Genomic DNA, 21,189 nt, shown 5'->3' with positions numbered 1-21,189 from the left:
GGAAGATTGGAGGAGGGACTCAGCCACCCAAGTGTAACACCTCCGAGGCAACTGAGAACCCCATGGGCCTTAGTCCAAGACAGCAAAATGAATAGCCCGATGTAGAAAAGATGCAGGGCAAGAAAAAGATAAATAAAATCCTCTTTTGTCTTATTTATTTTTTTAAATATAGCTCAAAGCAAAGAAGGGAAAATTAGAAATCTTGAGACTGAAAGACTCATCACATCCAGCACCTGCTGGAGGCTGAGAATACTACATAAGTGCGTAAGTATTGCCATACTGGGAAAGACCAAAGGTTCATCAAGCTCAGCATCCTGTTTCCAACAGTGGCCAATCCAGGTCACAAATACCTAGCAGAGACTGTATAGGGTTCTTTTTGGCTCAATCAAGAATCAGAATTCTCAGTCTCCATTTGTTGGGTGAACAACCCATCAGTCTTCTCTGGGCCGGTCTGGAGGGATGCAAAGGAAGTTCCTGTAACTCTTCCTATGAAAAACACAGACTACAGAGGAATCCTCACCTGGCAAACCATCTTGCATCCAGGCACCCTCCTCCAATTGTTAATCCTGTTCTTGAGGCTCCTCATTATCCCACTTCCTCCGAGAAGAAACAAACAAAAAAAGCCTTACTGCTGCTCTTTTTAATTGGCTAGGAAGACCCTTCTAGCATTCAAGTATGACTATCTGCTGAGAAGCAGAGGACAACAAGACACCCCGAGACCAATGGGGGAGGAGATCTGGCCACCCAAGGGTGACAACCCTGGGGCAGAAGAGAACCCCCATGGGCCTCTGCCCCAGTCCAGCAGTAAAGTCATTTTATTTATTTGTTTCCTCTTTTTGCCCATTTATTTTCCTGTACAAAAACAAAACCCAGGAAATTAAAAAAAAAAAAAAACACCAGACTTTAACAAACTTGGACTGCACAGGTTTACCAGTTCACCATCTGCTGGAGACTGAGGAAGACTGGTTCTCAAGGAGATTGCAAAGCCCACTTATAGGTTTACTTGAAAGCGAGTGCTCCTCAGTTTTCATCTGCAGCATAACCCATCAGTCTGTGTCAGTATGGAGGAACACTATGGAAGCTACCACTCTCCTGGTGGAATGTGCTTGACAGCCCTTGGAGGCCTCCAACCATTGAAAAATTAAGCCAAAATCACTACCTCTTTCAGCCAATGTGCTATGGTCATTTTTGCTACTATTTGGGATTCTGCCAGGTACTTGGACCATTCAACAGTGGCCAATCCAGGTCATATCTAGACCTGCATCCTGCTTCCATCTGACCCAGTATGGCTATTCTTATAGCTGCTTTATCTTTCTTAGCTTAGTTGAATACAAATGAGGAAAAGGAGGTGGTGGAGAGAAAAGGAGGTACCAGATTCTGTGCTGTCCACCTGGGCAGAAGGAGGACCTGAACTCCTCTGTGTATCCCCCAAAGCATGGAACCCCCCCGGTAGAAACTTGGGTCTCCCTCTGAAAAGGTTGCTCAACTGAGTGATAACCAGTTCTCCAATGGGCACAGGAGCTCATTCCATCACTACCTGCTGGAGACAGAGAATATAGGAGAACTGGTGCTGCACAGTGCCTAATAGGGCAGGGCTCACAGCTCGGGTATCTGTCCATTTGCTGGTTGATGTGCATTACCCATGTGTTCTGGAGTGGTCTGGTAGACAGAAAATAACAATTTTTAGGCAGATAGACTACAATGATGCTTTCTGCACATAAAACTGTGTGTATTATCAGGGCAAATATTTTTTTAGCGCCTCCCCCCCCCCCCCCCCCAAAAAAAAAAAAAAAAAAAAATTATGCCATCAGCATTGCCACCGACTACATGATTTTTAAAAATATTTTTATCATCGGGCGATCCAAGATGGCGGCGTAACAAGTTGTGTGAAGAGACGCTCTGAATCCTGGCTTGGAATACAAATTTTCCTGCGAAAAAAATGCCGCATTCTAAAAGAAAGGGGGTGACGCGGATAGTTCCCCCACCTACCTCAACTCCCTTGACGACCCAAGCAGGCCTCGAACGTTTCTTCGCGCCAGTCTCCCAATCAATTGGAGGTATGGATCCCATAGCGGGGATCTCTGGGGAAGCAGAGACCCTGCTGGGAGAGGAAATATCTCTCTCTCCACCGACAACTATGAAACCTCCGTGTCCGGCGTCAGTAGCGAAGCCTGATGAGGAGCGCTGCCCTACCGGAAGTGTTGTGGGCAGGGTTCCCAGTGAGGGTCGGGAGACGTTAGAGCAGACGCCGGGAGCAAAGGCAGGAGCCTTAGGACGAACGCAGGAGGTAAATCTAGCTATGATATGGACAATGTTGAATAAAATGGATGTGATGTTACAACAGACCTCAGGAGAAGTCAACACTTTTGATAAAAAATTTCAAGATTTGAATTCAAAGATAGACCTGATTAAAGGGGAAATAGCAGAAAAAGTAACTGCTCTTCAGCAGAAAGTAGATTCTATTCAAGAATTTAAAAGTGGAGTGATAAAAGATAATCTCGAGATGCGAAGAAAAGTGGAACAAATTGAAAATTTTAACAGGAGACTTAATTTGCGACTATTGAATTTTCCTCAACTCCCTGGGATTAACCCACATGACCTATTCAAAAAATACCTCAATGAAGTTTTGAAAATACCCCTGGATGCAATACCCCCTGTAAACAAATTATATTATATCTCAGCTTCTAAGGGAGAACTGGGAAAAAAACAAGATGTACCACACACTTTAGATCTTGATGATATATCAGCTATTTTGGAACAAACTGTAGATGAGACTACGCAAAGGTCAACTTTGATTGTTTCCTTAATTTTTGAACAGGATTTGCATAATATCATGAAAATGTACTTTAGGAATTTACAAACCTGTTTTGGAGGAGTAAAGGTGCAGATTTTTCCTGATGTTACAAAATCGACCCAACAGAGAAGGAAAGCCTTCTTGGCATTAAAAAAAAGAACGCTTGAGATAGGAGGGATGTTTTTTCTTGCCTACCCTTGTAAATGCCTTGTTAGGTTGGGCCAGGTTAAATACACCTTTTATTCACCAGATAGTCTAAAATCATTTCTTGATTCTAAACAACTGTAATAGTTAGAAATATTATGGGAGAATATATGCCGCCTTAATTTCTTTTGATTAAAGATTTGTAATAATTCTTCCCTAACTCTGATCGCCCCTTTTAATAATGGGGTCTAAGAAAGCTTAATGAATCATGATTAAAAGAAAAAGTTTTATGTTTAGGAAGTATATTATTACTTTCTTTGAGGATTTAATTTTGAATGTTGTTATTGTTTCTTAAATAACGTGTTATGGCTGTATTTCAAAGCAAGTGTACTCTTGTTTAAATGAAAAAAAATTAATAAACAAATTGAAAATAAAAAAAATATTTTTATTTACATCAGGCCCATCATTTACAGTAAATACACATTTACAACAGGAATATACACAGGGGGTGGGAGGGAGCTAACTGTACATAAAGAGGTGTCATTGTCAGGCGGAGGACTATAAGAGTCCAGGTCCTTTTCTCACCTTTGTCTTGTTCAGAAGGATCATGCCTCTCACTATGTTGACTTGTTGATGACAATAATTTTTGTTTCGTTCTCTTTGAAACTTAAACAAATTTTACAATACTACAGTAATATACACCTTTTTAATTTTCTAAGCCTTTGCTGTTTCTGCCAGTTGATCCCACATTACCTGAAAAGCATCAACATTCCCCAGTCGGTACTGTACGTGGCTGTCCACCACCAGCTTGGTCAGTCGCAAAACCTCTCGGCACAGATGGAAGGCATTTCCAAACCGAGATTTCTTTCGTTCCTGGAAAGAAAGAATAAAACATTAGGACAGTTGCCTACCTTCTCTGGATCACACAGTTGCTTCATACCATGATATCTCTAACAATGAAAGGAGAGCCATACAAAGCTCACAGTTATGGATGAACAATTCTAATAAAACAAAATCTAAAAGGTGTGGCTAGAAAGTTGGTTTCTTGATGGCCATTAATAAAGGGTATGGGGGAAAAGGGGGGGCACGAATGAGCCAGTACCTTGGTAGTCAGGGTTTTCACTGGTTTCAGGTTAAAGTTGTAATCCAGATGGAGATAGTTGAGATTCTTTCTGTGAATAAGTAAGTTCAGCATATTATAGCCCTGACGGCAAACCTGCAGCCCAACTTCCACCCAATCTAGCTTTGTGGACTGGAAGAACTTTGTGGCTTTGAATGAACGGAATAGGTATCTGTGGAGAGAGGGAAAATAAAGAACTTATTTGGTCATGCAGTAGCTTAAGCAAGTTGTCTAGCAACCTAGAAACAGACATTTTGCCTACCTCTTTTTCTGTGCTTTAGGGGGTCGGTGCTTCAATGCATTCAGCACATAATATTTCAGCAGCTTCTGATATGAGACTCTTACTTTAACTGGCTGGCCTGCTGGACAGTGCTCTCGGTACCTGAGAATAAGAGTGAACCATAAAATATCAAAGATCTAGATGTATCAGTAGAAACAGGATTTGACAATCAAAGAGGTTGCAAGCATTTCCAGGTTAAATCTGCCTCTTTAGACAGTTCTCCTCTTGCTATATTCTATTGTGCAAATGGATTCATGCCACTGGAAGTAATAAAATTTGCTACTCTGCATTACTCACCAGGAAAAGCAGAGTTGCTTATCTGTAACTGAAGTTCCCCATGGACAGTGGGATAAGCCAGCAACACATAAGGTGACGTCATCACATGACAGTGCCAAGGTGAAATTTAGGACCACAGCCTTTTGTGTGTATTTGAGGCAAACTAATAGAGGCTGGCCATGACCATATTTCGGTTGTGGTACTGAAACCAGCCCAAAATCCATTTTCTGCCCAGTTTTGGCTGAAAGATTACTTTAATTTTCAGCCATTTTTTTGTTTTGGCAAAAATGACCATGTGTTTTCAGTGGAAGCTGAAAATTTGTGCTTTGTCCCGGTTGTATCCCTCCCGCCCCCCCCAAACAAGAGTTGCCCCTCTTCTGCCCTCCCCCCGCCTCATGTAGGCCTTAGAACCCCTGATGGTCTAGGGGGTGTAGTTGGGGGTCGGAACTATGCCCAGTTACTCCCATCCATTCAGGCTCTGCTCTCAAATGGCTGCCACAACTGGGGCATTGCTTCTGCCCTGACTACACCACTAGATCATCACAGATTGTAAGGTAGATTTAGAAGGGGCTACTATTTGTATTCTTGTTTCTTTTGTACAGCAGTTATAATCTTGCACAACAATTTATATGGCAAATAGTGCTTGAAATAAATGCTTTTGATACAAAATTTAGTAGGAATTTAAGCCTGTAAGTTTGGGACAAGCTCCTTAGGAATTAGCCTCTCTGTGGAGCTATGATGTCAGCTGTCACCAAGTGTGGAGCAAAGTCAGCCACTGTAAAAGCACTATGTTTTGGTTTTTTTTAATATTTTATTTATAAGTTTTCAAAATAATACAAGATAACTCTTGCACAAGAAATACAGTGAAAAAGAAAGATACATAAAAAACATAAAAAGGAAAAAATATATAAAAAGAATAAAAACAATTATATACTTTCAACACCTCTTTAGCCCACTTACACTGGGGGGGGGGGGGGGGGGGCACAGAGAATGCAATAAGCAGGGAGCTATTTAATGGGGGGGGGGGGGGGGGGAGAAAAAGATTAAGCTAAACTGACTGTAAGCAGGATTCTAAACCAAATTAACTGACTCTAAACTCCAGACTTACACCACAGAGGCAACGGGCTGGAGCTACTCCCTCAGAAGCAAATTTCTTAACATTCAGAAAGTACCTAAGCTTTTGAGGGATGAAAAAAAGTACATTGTACATTTTCATATTTCACCAAACATTTACAGGGAAAACATAATTGAAACAGCATGTCAAAAGCAAGTGTCTCCTAGCACATTGTTAGAAACAATTTTCGCCTCTCTTGGGTAGCCCTAGAGAAGTCAGGAAAAATCCAAACGTTGACTCTCAAACAAGTTTGGAGCCTTCTGAAAGAATATATGCAAAGAATTCAGATCTTGTTCAAATACTAAGGTGACCAAAATGGATCTTTCTACTACTGCAGCAGTAGAACCCTAGATAAATCCAAACTATCATAAGAAACTGCAAAATCATTCCCAATTTCTTGCGCAGTCTCTTGCCCCTTCTTCATAGGCAAAAAATAAATTTTGCCTACCAGTGGTAACGCTTCCATTGGATATTCCAATACTTCCACTAAAAATCTCTTAAACATTTCTAATGGGGAAGCTGCACTTAACTTAGGAAAATTTAACAAATGAATATTCAAATGTCTCACTTGATTTTCAAGATTCTCCAATCTTCTATGTAGCAATTGTCTTTAATAAAAGCAAGTTCAACCTCTTTCACTTTTCCAGTTTCTGTCTTCATTGAAGCTACTTGTTCCTGGAACTCCCTCAGAATTCTTGGTGCAATTGAGTTAATGTGGAAACGGACCGAATCAAAGTTGAAAGTTCCAAAGAACATTTAGAGATAGAAGCTTCCAAACGTTGTATCGCTCCATGGTGCGACCGCACCTGGAGTATTGTGTTCAGTACTGGTCTCCGTATCTCAAAAAAGATATAGTAGAATTGGAAAAGGTACAGCGAAGGGCGACGAAAATGATAGTGGGGATGGGACGACTTTCCTATGAAGAGAGGCTGAGAAGGCTAGGGCTTTTCAGCTTGGAGAAGAGACGGCTGAGGGGAGATATGATAGAAGTGTATAAAATAATGAGTGGAATGGATCGGGTGGATGTGAAGCGACTGTTCACGCTATCCAAAAATACTAGGACTAGAGGGCATGAGTTGAAGCTACAGTGTGGTAAATTTAAAACGAATCGGAGAAAATGTTTCTTCACCCAACGTGTAATTAGACTCTGGAATTCATTGCCGGAGAACGTGGTACGGGCGGTTAGCTTGACGGAGTTTAAAAAGGGGTTAGATAGATTCCTAAAGGACAAGTCCATAGACCGCTATTAAATGGACTGGAAAAATTCCTCATTTTTAGGTATAACTTGTCTGGAATGTTTTTACGTTTGGGGAGCGTGCCAGGTGCCCTTGACCTGGATTGGCCACTGTCGGTGACAGGATGCTGGGCTAGATGGACCTTTGGTCTTTCCCAGTATGGCACTACTTATGTACTTATGTACTTATGTACTTATGTAACGTGTCAAAGCTACACCCAACAACTCTAAAGTAAAAGTCTTAGATAAGATGGGGGCTCTTTACCTGTAACACCTGCCTGAGCCGCCTTCAACTACAGCCACGTTGTTTCAGTTCTCTCAGGTCCAGGAAGTACCACTGCCGTCTCTCTCAGACTACTCTCACAGATTGAAACAGGACGTCCAGTGATCCCCACCACAACAGTTGAAGACGCTGCTAGACTTCCCAGCTCTTCTTTTGTTTTTTTACCTCTATCCAAGTCTGCCGGAGCGCTGGGGCTATTTGGTCAGAAGAGGAGAGAGATGGTTCTCCCAAAAGTAGAGAAACTCCCTGTGTCACACACAAAGCTGGGAAACTCCTCTCCTCTTCAGATGTATCCCGCTTGGGGACAATGAAGGTATCGAGTTTCTGTAGTTGGAGTGGAGTAGACGTGGTCTTGGGAGGATAGACTCACACTTTCCCTTTACGTTTAGGCAGCCTAATCACCAAGGAAAAAGGAATCCTCACGCTGCTGTTCCAATCCTCTAGCCACTGTCGCTCTTCCCGTTCCTCTCGCTGCCACTGCTATTCGTCCAGCTGCTGTTGCTCTAGCATGTAAGTCAGCCAGATCTCAGATGGTGTAGTTGTGACCCAGTTGGAGGGAAGAGGGTTCTAGTGTAGAGCACTAGCAGCAGGTGCAGGTGGACCTGAGCTGTGCTGGGAATAGACCCTCTGGCCGCAGGTTAACCCCAGGCGGGTGGCTAGGTGTTTCATGAGAAGATGCAATTCTCCAGACAAAGATCAACATTTTCAGCTCTTCTGCCTTAGTACCTTGGGGTTATCCCCCTCCTCTAAAAGCTAACAAAGTTCCTCTGAAAGGACCAAAGCCTCATCCAAAATAGATGGAGGAGAATCCCTCTCAGCCACAGCGGTGTTATCCAAACAGGACCTCTTAGGAATTGGAAGAGCAGAGGGTGATGAGGTACCCCTGCCTGATTCTGCCACAGCAAGTATGCCTGATGCACCAACTAACATGAACTCAGGGTAAAACATGCCCCCTGGCCCTCCAGTCAAATCAGGACACCCAAGACGAGAAACAGTGCCTTGCAACTGTGCTGGAGGCTATTCCCACGCGCTCTCCACATGGCGGTAAACGGCGTCATTCTGAAGCAAATCGTTGGCTGACTTAGGAGAATCCACAGGCTGCAGTACAAACGGAACCAGCACACCATCCTGAGAAGCGCTCACCTCCTTTCTCATCTTCCCTAACTTACAGGAGGAGCAGCAGCCAGACGATTCACAACAGGCTCTGTAGTGGGAGCACCACTTGACTAACTCAGCAGGAGCCACAGTCAACCCCAGGGAAAACTGCATGTCTGAAGTGGGTGGGAATCCCCTCTACTAAAGAGCAAACGCCCTTTTTTTTTTTTTGCTGCATTCAGGAGCCTTGCTTCCCAGACCAACAGGAGGAGAGGGAGGAGGACACAAGCTGAAGGAGACAGGACTCTGGAACTTCCAGAGATGAACCTCTGAAAGAAGACTGCCCGGTAAGCTCAACTGGGAGCCAGCTGATCAAGGAGCAGCCTATCCAAAGCTCAGGGCTGAGCTATGACCATCCACTAACTGGCGATAGAGAACACAAAAGTGAGCTGAAGTATATAACCCTAGCCCGCCAACTGAGCCCTTCAGTATTTTCTATCTCCAACTGCTGGTCGATGGACATGACTAACCTACAAGTTCTGGAATAGTGTAATCACGACATGGAAACTTGAGTTTTCGGCTGAAACTGGGTGACTGGTTTCAGCTTCAGTTTTGCTTTTGCCCGAAACAAACAAAAAAAAAAAAAGTAGCTCAACCATTCTGGCAGGACCAATCGCAGTAACTTTTCCAGAACTCAGGCTTGGACTGTATACAGCATCAATGATGGGAGAGCTACTAGCTTGCAGGGAGACAGACTGCACTTTTCTGCCATACTGCACCACAGTGCTGCTTTGCCTTTGTGCTTCTCCTTCTCCCACAGGTTTGTTTAAGTCACTGAGGGCAGAAGTACCTTGTGCTGTCTTCCATGCAACACTAACAGGATTCACAAGCTTGATGGATATAGGAATTTGTTTATCTATTCTTCATATATGAACCTGCCATCTGGACAGTGGCTAGGGCTCACATAAGAACCGAGACAGCTTGCCCTGTGCACAAGCCTTTCTGTGCTGTCATCTGCACCAAAAGGACAAAGCTGTTTAATTCATTACTTAACTTGTTCTGTGTCAGAAGTGCAAAACCGGCTGTTATCTTATGTACTATAAAACTGGAGATTGGCCTCTGGTGAAATCTCTTCATAAAGACTATTAATTAACCCCAATCAAGTAAACAAATGCAACACACCCCTAACCAAAAGAGCTAAAAAGTAGTAAGGAAACCAAGCCCACATAAGGCGTGCATACAGGCTGTAGCCAAAAGGGTAAAGACTTAAAAGACATCCAGAATGGCATCCTCAAATAACAAAGAATGGACGCGTGCAGTTCATGCCTTTACTGCTTTAAATCAGACTGTCAGGATGAAGAGCATAGGGAGGAGAGTCAATCTTTTAGATATAGTATTAATAAGGCTTTTATCAAGGGGATGCGAGACTGGTAGCTGTATATGGGGCTGGCTCTAAGCTCACTAGTGCCTTGGGCCCTTTCAGTGGTGGGATCTCCCTCAGTTTTCTTCTTTCAGTACTGGTAGTGGATCCAGCAAGCATCCTCTTTTTCTTTAATCCCCAAACTATGTCCAGAACCATTATCTTCCCCAACACCTTCTTTCTTTCTTTCTTTCATTCAATCTACCAATATAATTTGGAACGGTATGGGAGAGTTGCCAGCAAGTTAGCACCCTTTGTGCATAGTACTTTAGGTGGCTGCACAGACTGCATGTCAAAGTATGCACCACTGCAGCACAAGGCCAGGATGTATTATGGCATATCAGGAAGGTTAAGCTTCTAGTGTCATACATGGCTACTTAATGGAGCAACTGGTGATAGAACCAATGAGAACGAGGGCTATTTTACAGCTTAACATCCAATATATGGTCACATATCAGTCTTACTTTCCTGTTTTTAAGTTGTTCTGTATTTTGTACTTCATGTTTACTGGGTTATCAACTCTGGGAAGATGGATAAAACCCCAATTAATCAAGTACAGGAGTAATAATGAAGCGTAAATATTCAAAACCAATAGTAAAGAGTCATGCCACTATCCAGAAAGCTTTCAGTATAGCAGTCCTTACCAATTCTTAACAAGGGGAATATCAATGGCTCGTCGTGTCCTGCCAGATCTCAAGTTAAAGGGACGTGGTGCCCACAGCAAAGCAATCCCATTGGCTGTATTATCTGAATACAGCGGTGCATCTTTAAGAAAAGGCTCCACGAATTCTGGTAACTCAAACTCTTCATCATCATCAGGCAGTGGTTCCTGGCTCTGAAATAGAGGAAATTAATTTGCACATTTCAGGTCATTAAAGAATTCTCTGGTTGGGCCCAGGTAAACAACTTGTCACAAAGGTCCATAGTAGACTAGAAAGGCAAAGAGCTGATTAAAATTTGTCTCCTCCTCGGCACCTTAAGAAAAATATAAAAACTCATCAGAAGAGCTACCATAAGAGCTTTATATATCAAAGCTACAGTCATACACTAGAGGCTAGAACCCGATACCACATGGATACAGCCCTGACAGAAGATCTTCCCTCCCACAATACTGCCCTGCATTGGTAGAAGGAAGCTAAGTCTTCTTATGCTCAAAAATAAGTAAAGTGCCTATCTATAATCTAGGAAGTATGTTCCATCATAATGTGTATTGGACTTATGCATAGCCCCTTCAGGACCCTCAATATTTCAGGAGCAAAAGGAAGTTCATTGCAGATAAACCACGCAAAACGTATTTTCCCATTTTCCCACAAATCAGCCACAATGGACTTACTTCCTTCTGTCACTGCAGGGCAGAATACTATCCTCATCACGGAAAGCACCACTCTGGAGTCTTACCTTAACAGAATGCCTATGAGAGATTGGGTTAATCAGTGGATCAAAGTAGAAAGCTGGAAGGTCAGGATCCTCTGTTTTGATGAAAACCACATTAGGTGTGTGATACCTAGGACAAACAAGAATGTATATTAGTATCACAGGAACCATGACACAACAGAACACAAGGGGTATGTCAAAGTGCAACCTGTCATACTTACCAGGTCAGATGCACATGATGTGGCAAATTATTGTACAAGTAGGGAAAGGCAATCTTGTACTCTGTTCTGATTGGCTGTCGAATAATGATCTTGTTTATATCATTAAATTCATTCCAGTCTTCATCCCTTAAAAATAAATAAATAAATCTTGACTTTCCTTCTCACTGCCTCATCGACAACTACTCAAACAGCCAAACAACTCCTTCCTTATATGCTCCTTCTCCATGCATCCTTTAAAATTAAAATCTACTACTTCTTTAAAAATGAAGACACAATCCACACCATTCTTGAAAAATCTTCCCATTCTACACTGCAGGGTACCTCAAAAATACAAAGGGATAGTTTTTAATTAAATTTTTCCTCTACTCCTTCTACACTGCATTGCCTCCTCCACTCCCAAACAGCTTACTGAGCACAGTTAACAAATGGCACTATATGCTTTAACACATAGCCACTACCAACTGCAAGTGTCTTGAGTGAGAAAGGCAAAAAACTACCATAATATGCGTTTCATTACTTACTGAAGGTTAATGTCCCGGACCAATGGCTCAAACTTCGGGCCACCAGGAATGGCCATGTTCAGAGCTTTGGAAGTGAAGAAAGCCTTAAGATCAAATAGGTAGAAATAGTTATCATCTACCAGGTCTGTAAGGAGTTGATTGGCTAAACGATACAATGTTGACATCATAGGAAGGGTGAACTGCCAGCGCTGGTATGTTGAGCCATTTACATATCTAAAAATAAAGAAAAAGAAATAAGTGGACAAAAACACATGTCTTTGCTGAAATGTGTATTCAGATGTGAAGTTTCCTTATACACACCCAGTCAACAAGACCAAACATAAAAAGAGAATTCTGGCCATGCTTCAGACAGGTCAGTGGCACTCTATTCGAGCTCTAGCAACATACTGTGACTATCAAGGTCCAAGGAGAGTAGTAGCTTACTCTGCAGGCTAAATTCATTCTCGATTTTGGGTGAAACCGAAGCCAAAACCCAAACCAGCTCAGCCCCCAAATGAAAACAGCCTCCACTCCCCCCAACACGGAGCTCCCACTTTCTCCCTCTCTCCTCCCTCCCTGAACCCACCCTAGTGATCTAGTGGCTAGACAGGACAGAAGTGAACCCCACTTGCTCCTGCTCATGCCGCTGCCGCAGTCAAAATGGCTGCTGTGACTTCCAGCGACCCAGGAGGGAGAGGAGGGGAAGAAGATAGCCATGGAACATAGCAAAAAAAGTTTCGGTTTCAGCCAAAACTGTTATCGGTATTTTCAGCCACAACGAGACTAGTTTTGGTGCCAAAACCAAAATGTGATCAGCCTCTAGCTTGCATAAGACTTAATGACTTATTAGACTTTAGCTGATCAGCAATTAAGGGCAATTGCCTAAATCAAAGGATGAAATTGAAACATTCTCTCTCACTTCTTGCTATCCTTGAGTGGCTGATGGTCATAGAACCAATCCAGGACAGGGGCATCTTCTTCAGGATCCAGCTCTAGCTGAATGGCCTCCAAGGGCTCTACATCCAGAATATTGTCTGCATAATCCAGTGGCGGCTCCTCATCATCAAAGGGGGGAAACCTCATTCTCTTGAAATGCCGTCTGTCTCTCTTCTCACGCCTCATCATGATCCACATAGATCTGGAAGACAGATACAAATACCACATGCAGTAAGAACAGAACAAGAAACACACAAAACATGCTCTCTATCTTACTACATGGTATGAGGCAGAAGACAGATGTTTGATGTGTAATGCTACAGTTTGAAAAACAATACATATAGCTGTTCTACTCCTACTTCCAGCCTTCAATCTCACCTAGCTCAGTAATAAACCACATCTCTTACCTAGCCCAAAGAGTATCCCTTTCCTAGCCCAATCCATTTACACAGCCCCCTCACCTGGAATGAAACAACTTCCTTTCAACTCATCTCAATGCTAAATCCTATGGTCCTTTGTTATCTGAAGAAACATGCTTACCCCCACTGTGAAATGTAAACTGGCTCAATGACCCATGGAATCTCACTAACAAAGGAGATGGCTCCTGTGATGTGGTATAAGACAGGAACATCTCGGATCTGTTCCCAAGGCATAGGCATATTCTCCAGGAGCTTGAGGACAGCATGAGGCATATACTTCAGAGCTCTACAAAAAAGAAATCAATTCAGTCACAAAAAGGAGAATAGACATCCCCTCAGTTAGGCAGGTAGCCATTACTGTCCAACCTTTAAACCATTTGCAATTCTAGAATTAAAAGACATCATGCAAGTTCAGCCAACATTTAGTTATATGTAGATGGAAGGTTCTGTTATAGCCACCTAAAGCAAACAAACCATCAAAAAATGAAGACAGCTCAGTGGCAGTGTTATGCATTATCATGCAGAAGAAGCTGGTTTCAGTTCCCAACTCAGGTTTCCTACTCCCTGGGTTGGAATTCACAGCCCTAGGTAGAGGGAATTATGAGTCCAGAACAAACACTGGTGAATAGAACATCACTGCAATTACTAGATTATGTTGGGAGGCAATATAAAAACCAGGAGGAATAGTTGTGAATGAAGGCTCTGGTTCTGAATTGCAAGCCCAAAAAAGTAAGAAAATACTACTAGGTAAAAAAAGATTCTAGTGTGGGGTGGGGGGGGGGGGGAGAGCATCAGGCTACACTATCTTGTTATTTCAATGTTACTACACTGTGCCCATATGATGCAATCAGGGTTTGGGGGGTTATGTGGTAGCACTTACTCTCAGTTCTTGACCTGGAGAAAAATTAAAAAGGCATGCCAAAAAACAAGTGTGGTATTTCTGCAGTCTTTATCTAAAACATTGTTTCAAATCCAGATTCATAATCCTTCAACAATTTGTCTGATAACATATTTCCAATTATCAATTAGCATTATTTAAAAGTTCCAGTTTACAATGTTCTGGCTTACGTTACTTTAACAACACAACGCAAACCCTTAAGTTCGGTTTATCAACTGATTTGAACAATTTTTGTTTTTCGTGCAAAGATTTTGGCATAAGCCTCTGTTCAGCATTTCCATGCATCTCTCACACTTTAGAAGGCTTGGTTATTGATAGAACAATCTATACGCTCACATATGCCGGGAGAATAATCCTATCCATATCACAACCTCCATAGTTCTTTGTAATACTTAATATACCAACAACCCTTAAATAAGGACCTAGGGCCTGGGCCCCAGGCCCCACAAGAAGAATAAACCAATAGCTCACTATGTTTCTCCACACACATTCCCAAGTTTCCCACCAATCATTTATTCAGAAGTAAAAATTCTAAGCAGTGCTTCACCTACACAAAACATAACCAACTTATTCCACTCTATATGAAGGTGCAAGTTCAAAAAGGTATAGTAGTTATTGGGTCCTTTAGCACTGTGACATACATATGGTTATTAAAATTTTTACAATGAACTGAAATAGTGAACACATTTATTCAGTTCTTTTTAGCATTTATTGATGTTCATGACCCCAGAAATATATCAGGGTGCTGGGTTGTCAAATTCAGAAATAAAGGCAGCCTTACCCCAAGTACACTCTCTTATCATGCCTGAACTTCCTGTTAGTCATGTCCCCGTGGTCACGGATGATTTTTCTCACATGTTCTGGTGGCATGTCTTCTTTCTGAGCATCAACAAACCCAAACTTCCGCTTCTCTGCGTAACGCTTTGCCTGCAATTGCTGCCATTTTCGAGCTATGGAGAGACATTTATATTCTTCAGATTTTTTCTCACAAGGCAGATAAATGCAACAGTTACAAGAAAATCACCCACAGCTCAACAAAGAAATAAAAACTGCCCTTGTTACAAATTTGAGGGTCTCGGCACCTGTAATAACACAAACATTCATGATTGTGAGACTTTGGGTCTGCTTTATAAGGTAGGCATTAATTGTAACAGGTACACTTTTATCCTCTTTCAATTAAAAATTATCAGATCTTTCAGAACACAGAAAGACTGAACATACGTTAATTAGCCAAAATCCATTATGAGCTGTACAATTCTGTCAGCTTATGATCACCCCACTGCTCCCTTTATGCTGTCATAGGAATACTTTTTATGATTCATTTATATTTTCTGGTAATTTCCCCTTTTCCCATTCTATTTCGATTTAAGCAGTATTAGCCAGAGAACACTAAGTCAGAAAAAGAATTAAGTTAGTCCAATAAAAGGTATCACCTTGCATTTTTTGTTTTCATTTCTTAACTTTTATTTCTGACAATTGCACAAATCACACAGCATCTTTCCCCAAAAGAGAAGAAAACCCATGGGAATAGTTGCCCAGGGAAGCATGGAACATGCATCATCGCTAAGCAATATGTAGAGTCTTATATACACACAATCCCTTACCTTTTTCCTGTAACTTCTCTTCTGACATATAGTCTGGAAGTGGACTAGATGAGCTGGCGACAGGATTACCCGCTGGTCGGTATGGGAAAACCCCAGCCATGGCGGATTAATCTGTATAACAGCAGAATAATAAGGAAATTATGTTACACTCTAAATATTTGCTGCCTCTTCCCCTCCCTGTATCCATACTGATCACTGGAACAATATTTTTCAACCTTTTTAAGATCAAGGCAATTTTGTTTTTAAGACCAAGCATCATGCAGTACATCAGTATTCATAGAAAAGACAGTATGGGCGTGGCAGAATACTCTGGCCAAAATTCACTGCATATTCTAAGATAAGCAGCATAAAATCTGTTTTGCTGTTTTGCGATCTTGCCAGGTACTTGCAATCTGAACTGGCCACTATTAGAAACAGGATATTGGCCTTGATGGACCTTCGGTCTCTCCCAGCATGAGCATGGCAGAATACTCTATGGCCAAAAGTAAAACTAAGGAAGCAGCCTTGCTAGAGAATGGCGAGACTCAGGGGCGGACGAGGTAGGCTATAATGTGTGCACGCTCCACAAATTAGGGCACAACCATAGTGTCCAGCATGCTCTTTATTCCCTTACTCAAGGGCTCATTCTGAGTTTATGAAAAAAAAAAAAAAAAAGAGGCATGTGTGACTAGGTGGGTGCTTAATAAGGAGGTCCAGCACAGGGTGACTATTCAGAGATACCAACCAGCTCATTTTCGAAAGTGATCGCCAGCCATCTTCTGACACAAATTGGGAGATGGCCGGCAATCTCCTGAACCCGGCCAAATCAGTATAATCGAAAGCCGATTTTGGCCGGGTTCAACTGCTTTCCGTCACAGAGCCAGCAAAACATCAAGGGGGCGTGTCGGTAGGGTAGTGGGGACGGGACGGGGGCGTGCTCACGAGATGGCCGGCTTCGCCTGATAATGGGAAAAAAAAGCCAGGCTTGACAAGCATTTCACTGGCTGTACTTGGTCCCTTTTTTTCACGACCAAGCTTCAAAAAGGAGCCCCAACTCACCATATGACCACCGGAGGGAATCGGGGATGACCTCCCCTTACTCCCCCCAGTGGTCACCAACCCCCTCCCACCCAAAAATTAAAAAACATTTTTTTGCCAGCCTCAAATGTCATTCCCAGCTCCATGACAGCAGTATGCAGGTCCCTAGAGCAGTTTTTAGTGGGTGCAGTGCACTTCAGACAGGTGGACTCAGGCCCATCCCCCCCCCCCCACCTGTTACACTTGTGGTGGTAAATGGGAGCCCTCCAAAACCCACTGTACCCACATGTAGGTGCCCCCCTTCACCTATAAGGGCTATGGTAATGGTGTGGGGAGTGGGTTTTGGGGGGGATTTGGGGGGCTCAGCACCCAAGGTAAGGGAGCTATGCACCTGGGAGCTATTTTAATGTTTTGTTTTGGGGTTTTTTTAGAAGTGCCCCCTAGGGTGCCCGGTTGGTGTCCTGGCATGTGAAGAACATAAGAGTAGCCACACTGGGTTAGACCAATGGTCCATCTAGTCCAGTATTCTGTTTTCCAAACAGTGGCCAAGCCAAGTCACAAGTACCTGTCAGAAACCCAAATCGTAGCAACACTCTATACTACAAATCCCAGGGCAAGCAGTTGCTTCCCATGTCTGCCTCAATAGCAGACTATGGACTTTTCCTCCAGAATATGTCCAAACCCTTTTTAAACCCAGATACGCTAACCACTGTTACCACATCCTCCGGCAAAGAGTTCCAGAGCTTAGCTATTCGTTGAGTGAAAAAATATTTCCTCCTATTTGTTTTAAAAGTACTTCCATGTAACTTCAAGTGTCCCCCTAGTCTTTGTACTTTTGGAACGAGTAAAAAAATTTTGATTTACTTCTACTTGTTCTACACCACTCAAGATTTTGTAGACCTCAATCATATCTCCCCTCACCCATCTCTTTTCCAAGCTGACGAGCCCTAACCTCTTTAGCCTTTTCTCATACGACAGGAATTCCATCCCTTTTATAATTTTGGTAGCTCTTCTTTGAGCCTTTTCTAATTCCGCTATATATTTTTTGAGATACAGCGACCAGAACTGAACGCAATACTCAAGATGCAGAAGAACCATGGAGCGATACAAATGCATTATACTGTTTTCGGTCTTATTCACCATTCCTTTCCTAATAATTCTTAGCATCCTATTTGCACACTGAGCAGATGTCAGCATATTATCTACGACACCCAGATCTTTTTCTTGAGCGCTGACCCCCCCAAGGTGGACCCTAGCATCAGGCAACTATGATTTGGATTATTCTTTCCAATGTGCATCACCTTGCATTTGTCCACATTAAATTTCATCTGCCATTTGGATGCCCAGTCTTCCAGATTCCTAAAGTCTTCCTGCAATATTTCACAGTCTGCACGTGTTTTAACAACCTTGAATAGTTTTGTATCATCTGCAAATTTGATCACCTCATTCGTCGTTCCAAATTCCATATCATTTATAAATATACTAGCCGTTGAGCCCGTAAAAACGGGCTGGTATAGAGGTTTTCCTCCCCCCGCGGTCACCACCGCTCCCCTCCCCCCGCGAAGTCGCCACCCGCTTCCCCCCCCTCGAAGTCGTCGCCGCCGCCACCCCTCCACCTGGTCCGGGCCCTCTCTTCACTTCTGAACTTACAGATCCATTCGCCGAACGCAGGCAACGCACATCAGCTGAGCTGCCCCTTCCTTCTCTGCCTGTGTGTGTCCCGCCCTCGCTGACGTTACGTCACAGGAGGGCGGGGCCACAGGCAAAGAAGGAAGGGCTCACTGCAGCTCAGCTGATGTGCGTTGCTGCGTTCAGCGAATGGATCTGTAAGTTCAGAAGGGAAGGGAAGGGAGGGCCCGGGCCGGGTGGAGGGGTGACGGCGGCGACTCCGAGTGGGGGGAGGGAGCGGTAGCAACGTCGGCGGCACAGTTTCCCTCTCTGTCCCGCCCCCCCCCCCCCGTCATCACGTATTGACGCGGGGGCAGGACAGAGAGGGAAGTCTCTACTGCGCATTTGCGGTGAGTACGGTCACTCGCCGTTTATATATATATTGATTAAATAGTACCGGTCCAAGTACAGATCCCTGCGGCACTCCACTGTTCACCCTCCTCCATTGAGAGAAATGACCATTTAACCCTACCCTTTGTTTTCTGTCCAATAACAAATTCTTAATCCACACCAGAACCTTGTCTCCTATCCGATGACTCATTTTCTCAGGAGTCTCTCATGAGGAACTTTATCAAAAGCTTACTGAAAATCAATACACTACATCAACTGGTCGACCTTCATCCACGTTTATTCACTCCTTCAAAGAAATTAAGCAAATTGATGAGGCAAGACTTCCCTCGGCTGAACCCATGCTGACTGTCCCATTAAACCATGTTTGTCTAAATGTTCTGTAATTTTATTCTTTATAATAGTTACCACTATTTTGCTAGGCACCGACATCAGGCTTACCTGTTTATAATTTCCCGGATCACCCCTAGAACCCTTTGTACAAATCAGCGTCACATCGGCCCCCCTCCAATCTTTAGATACTATGGACGTTTCCTTTAGGAAGCCATCCAAACCTTTTTTTAATCCCCGCTTATCTAACTGCTTTTACCATTTTCTCTGGCAAAGAATTCCAGAGTTTAATTACTCAGTGAGTGAAGAAAAATTCTCTCCGATTAGTTTTAAATTTACTACTTTGTAGCTTCATTGCATGCCCCCTAGTCCTAGTATTTTGGAAAGAGTAAACAAGTGATTCACACCTACCCGTTCTACTCCACTTATTATTTTATAGACCTCTATCATATCTCCCCTCAGCTGTCTTTTCTCCAAGCTGAAGAGCCCTAGCCACTTTAGCCTTTCCTGATAGGGAAGTCATCCCACCCCCTTTATCATTTTATTCGCCCTTCTCTGTACCTTTTCAAATCCACTATATCTTTTTTAAGATGCGGTGACCAGAACTGAACACAACATTCGAGGTGCAGTTGCACCATGGAGTGATACAAAGGCATTATAACACCCTCATTTTTGTTTTCCATTCCTTTCCTAACATTCTATTTGCTTTCTTAGCGATTGCCGCACACTGAGCTGAGGGTTTCCAACATATCAATGACGACGTCTAGATCCCTTTCTTGGTAGGTGACTGCTAAAGTGGAACTTTGCATTACATAGCTATAATTCGGGTTCCACTTTCCCAAATGCATCACTTTGCACTTGCTCACATTAAACATCACCAGCCATTTAGACACCCAGTCTCATACGGTCTTCTTGTAATTTTTCACAATCCTCTTGCAATTTAAGAACTTTGATTAACGTGTCATCAGCAAATTACCTCACTAGTTACACCCATCTCTAGATCGTTTATAAATATGTTAAAAAGCAGTGGTCCCAGCACAGACCCATGGGGAACCCCACTATCTACCCTTCTCCATTGAGAATACTAGCCACTTAACCCTACTCTCTGTTTTCTATCTTTTAACCAGTTTTTAATCCACAATAGTACACTACCTCCTATCCCATGACTCTCCAATTTCCTCTGGAGTCTTTCATGCGGTACTTTTGTCAAATGCCTTTTGAAAATCCAGATACACAATATCAACCAGCTCACCTTCAAATTGGTGAGGCAAGATTTCCCTTCACTAAATCCATGCTGGCTTTGTCTCACTAATCCATACTTTTGAATACGCTCTGTAATTTTATTCTTTATTTATTTATTGCATTTGTAGCCCACATTTTCCCACCTTTTTGCGGGCGCAGTGTGGCTTACAGTAAGATATGAATAATGGAAATACATTTGTTACAACTTGATTATGGATTATATTGTACAGAGTTATGCGAGACATTCGAATATCATTAGGAATATAACAATGGGACATCAACATAGAAACATTGGAAGGAGACAATGGGAAGCTAAAAGGGCAGTGTTAGACACAAAGACATATGGTGTACATAGTCTTTATAAGTCTCTACCATTTTGCCAGGCACTTAATATTAGGTGTGTAACTCACACATTGACTGCACAATCACACACCTCTTCCTACGCATTCAGCTGCCCTCACACTCTCACATCCCTCTTTACACGCATTCGGATTTCGGAGACCAGTCTTCCCTCCCATCTCTGCTATCTCCACTCTCCCTGTGGTGACTGGTGAGCCATGCAGCCTCCATCCCCACCCCCCCTCCCTGTCCGGTGTCCGCGATTAGCCCCCCCCAACACCTCCTTCCTGTCCGCGATTCGGTCGCTCCCCTCAACTCTCCCTACCGTCAAAATCATACCTGAAACGCCCACCACCTGCCCTACAACCTTCCTTCTTCCAGACTCCAATGCACCGTCTCTATCTGAAACAACAACCAACAACGTCTCTCTCACGGACAAGGCCCTCCCTTACCGGAAATAGGAAGTTGCGTCAGAGGAAGGCACCGGGCAGGGGCCAACAGCATCAGAGGTCACCTCACGTGATTACCGGGGC

The 21,189-nt window shown here is 43.1% G+C and overlaps 1 protein-coding gene across 3 annotated transcripts in view; it reads right to left on the bottom strand.

The window, feature by feature from the left end:
* Positions 1-21,129, bottom strand: part of PRPF8 (pre-mRNA processing factor 8) — an 87,828-nt gene extending 66,699 nt beyond the window's left edge. For 2 of the 3 annotated variants that reach the window (XM_030186193.1, XM_030186194.1), the window contains exons 1-12: positions 20,996-21,092; positions 15,713-15,823; positions 14,890-15,058; positions 13,332-13,496; positions 12,775-12,993; positions 11,877-12,089; positions 11,356-11,481; positions 11,159-11,264; positions 10,405-10,595; positions 4,321-4,440; positions 4,041-4,230; positions 3,692-3,811 (exon numbers count right to left, since the gene is read on the bottom strand). In XM_030186193.1, coding sequence (XP_030042053.1) covers positions 3,692-3,811; positions 4,041-4,230; positions 4,321-4,440; positions 10,405-10,595; positions 11,159-11,264; positions 11,356-11,481; positions 11,877-12,089; positions 12,775-12,993; positions 13,332-13,496; positions 14,890-15,058; positions 15,713-15,812 — 1,719 coding nt within the window. In that variant the 5' untranslated portion in view covers positions 15,813-15,823; positions 20,996-21,092. The other variant, XM_030186195.1, reaches the window with a different exon arrangement.
* Between the last annotated feature and the right edge of the window lie 60 nt (positions 21,130-21,189).

This window comes from Microcaecilia unicolor, chromosome 13, assembly GCF_901765095.1.
Source record: "Microcaecilia unicolor chromosome 13, aMicUni1.1, whole genome shotgun sequence".
NCBI classification, from domain to species: domain Eukaryota; kingdom Metazoa; phylum Chordata; class Amphibia; order Gymnophiona; family Siphonopidae; genus Microcaecilia; species Microcaecilia unicolor.
Note: the sequence above shows the minus strand (reverse complement) of the source record. Positions and strands in the feature narration are given on the sequence as shown.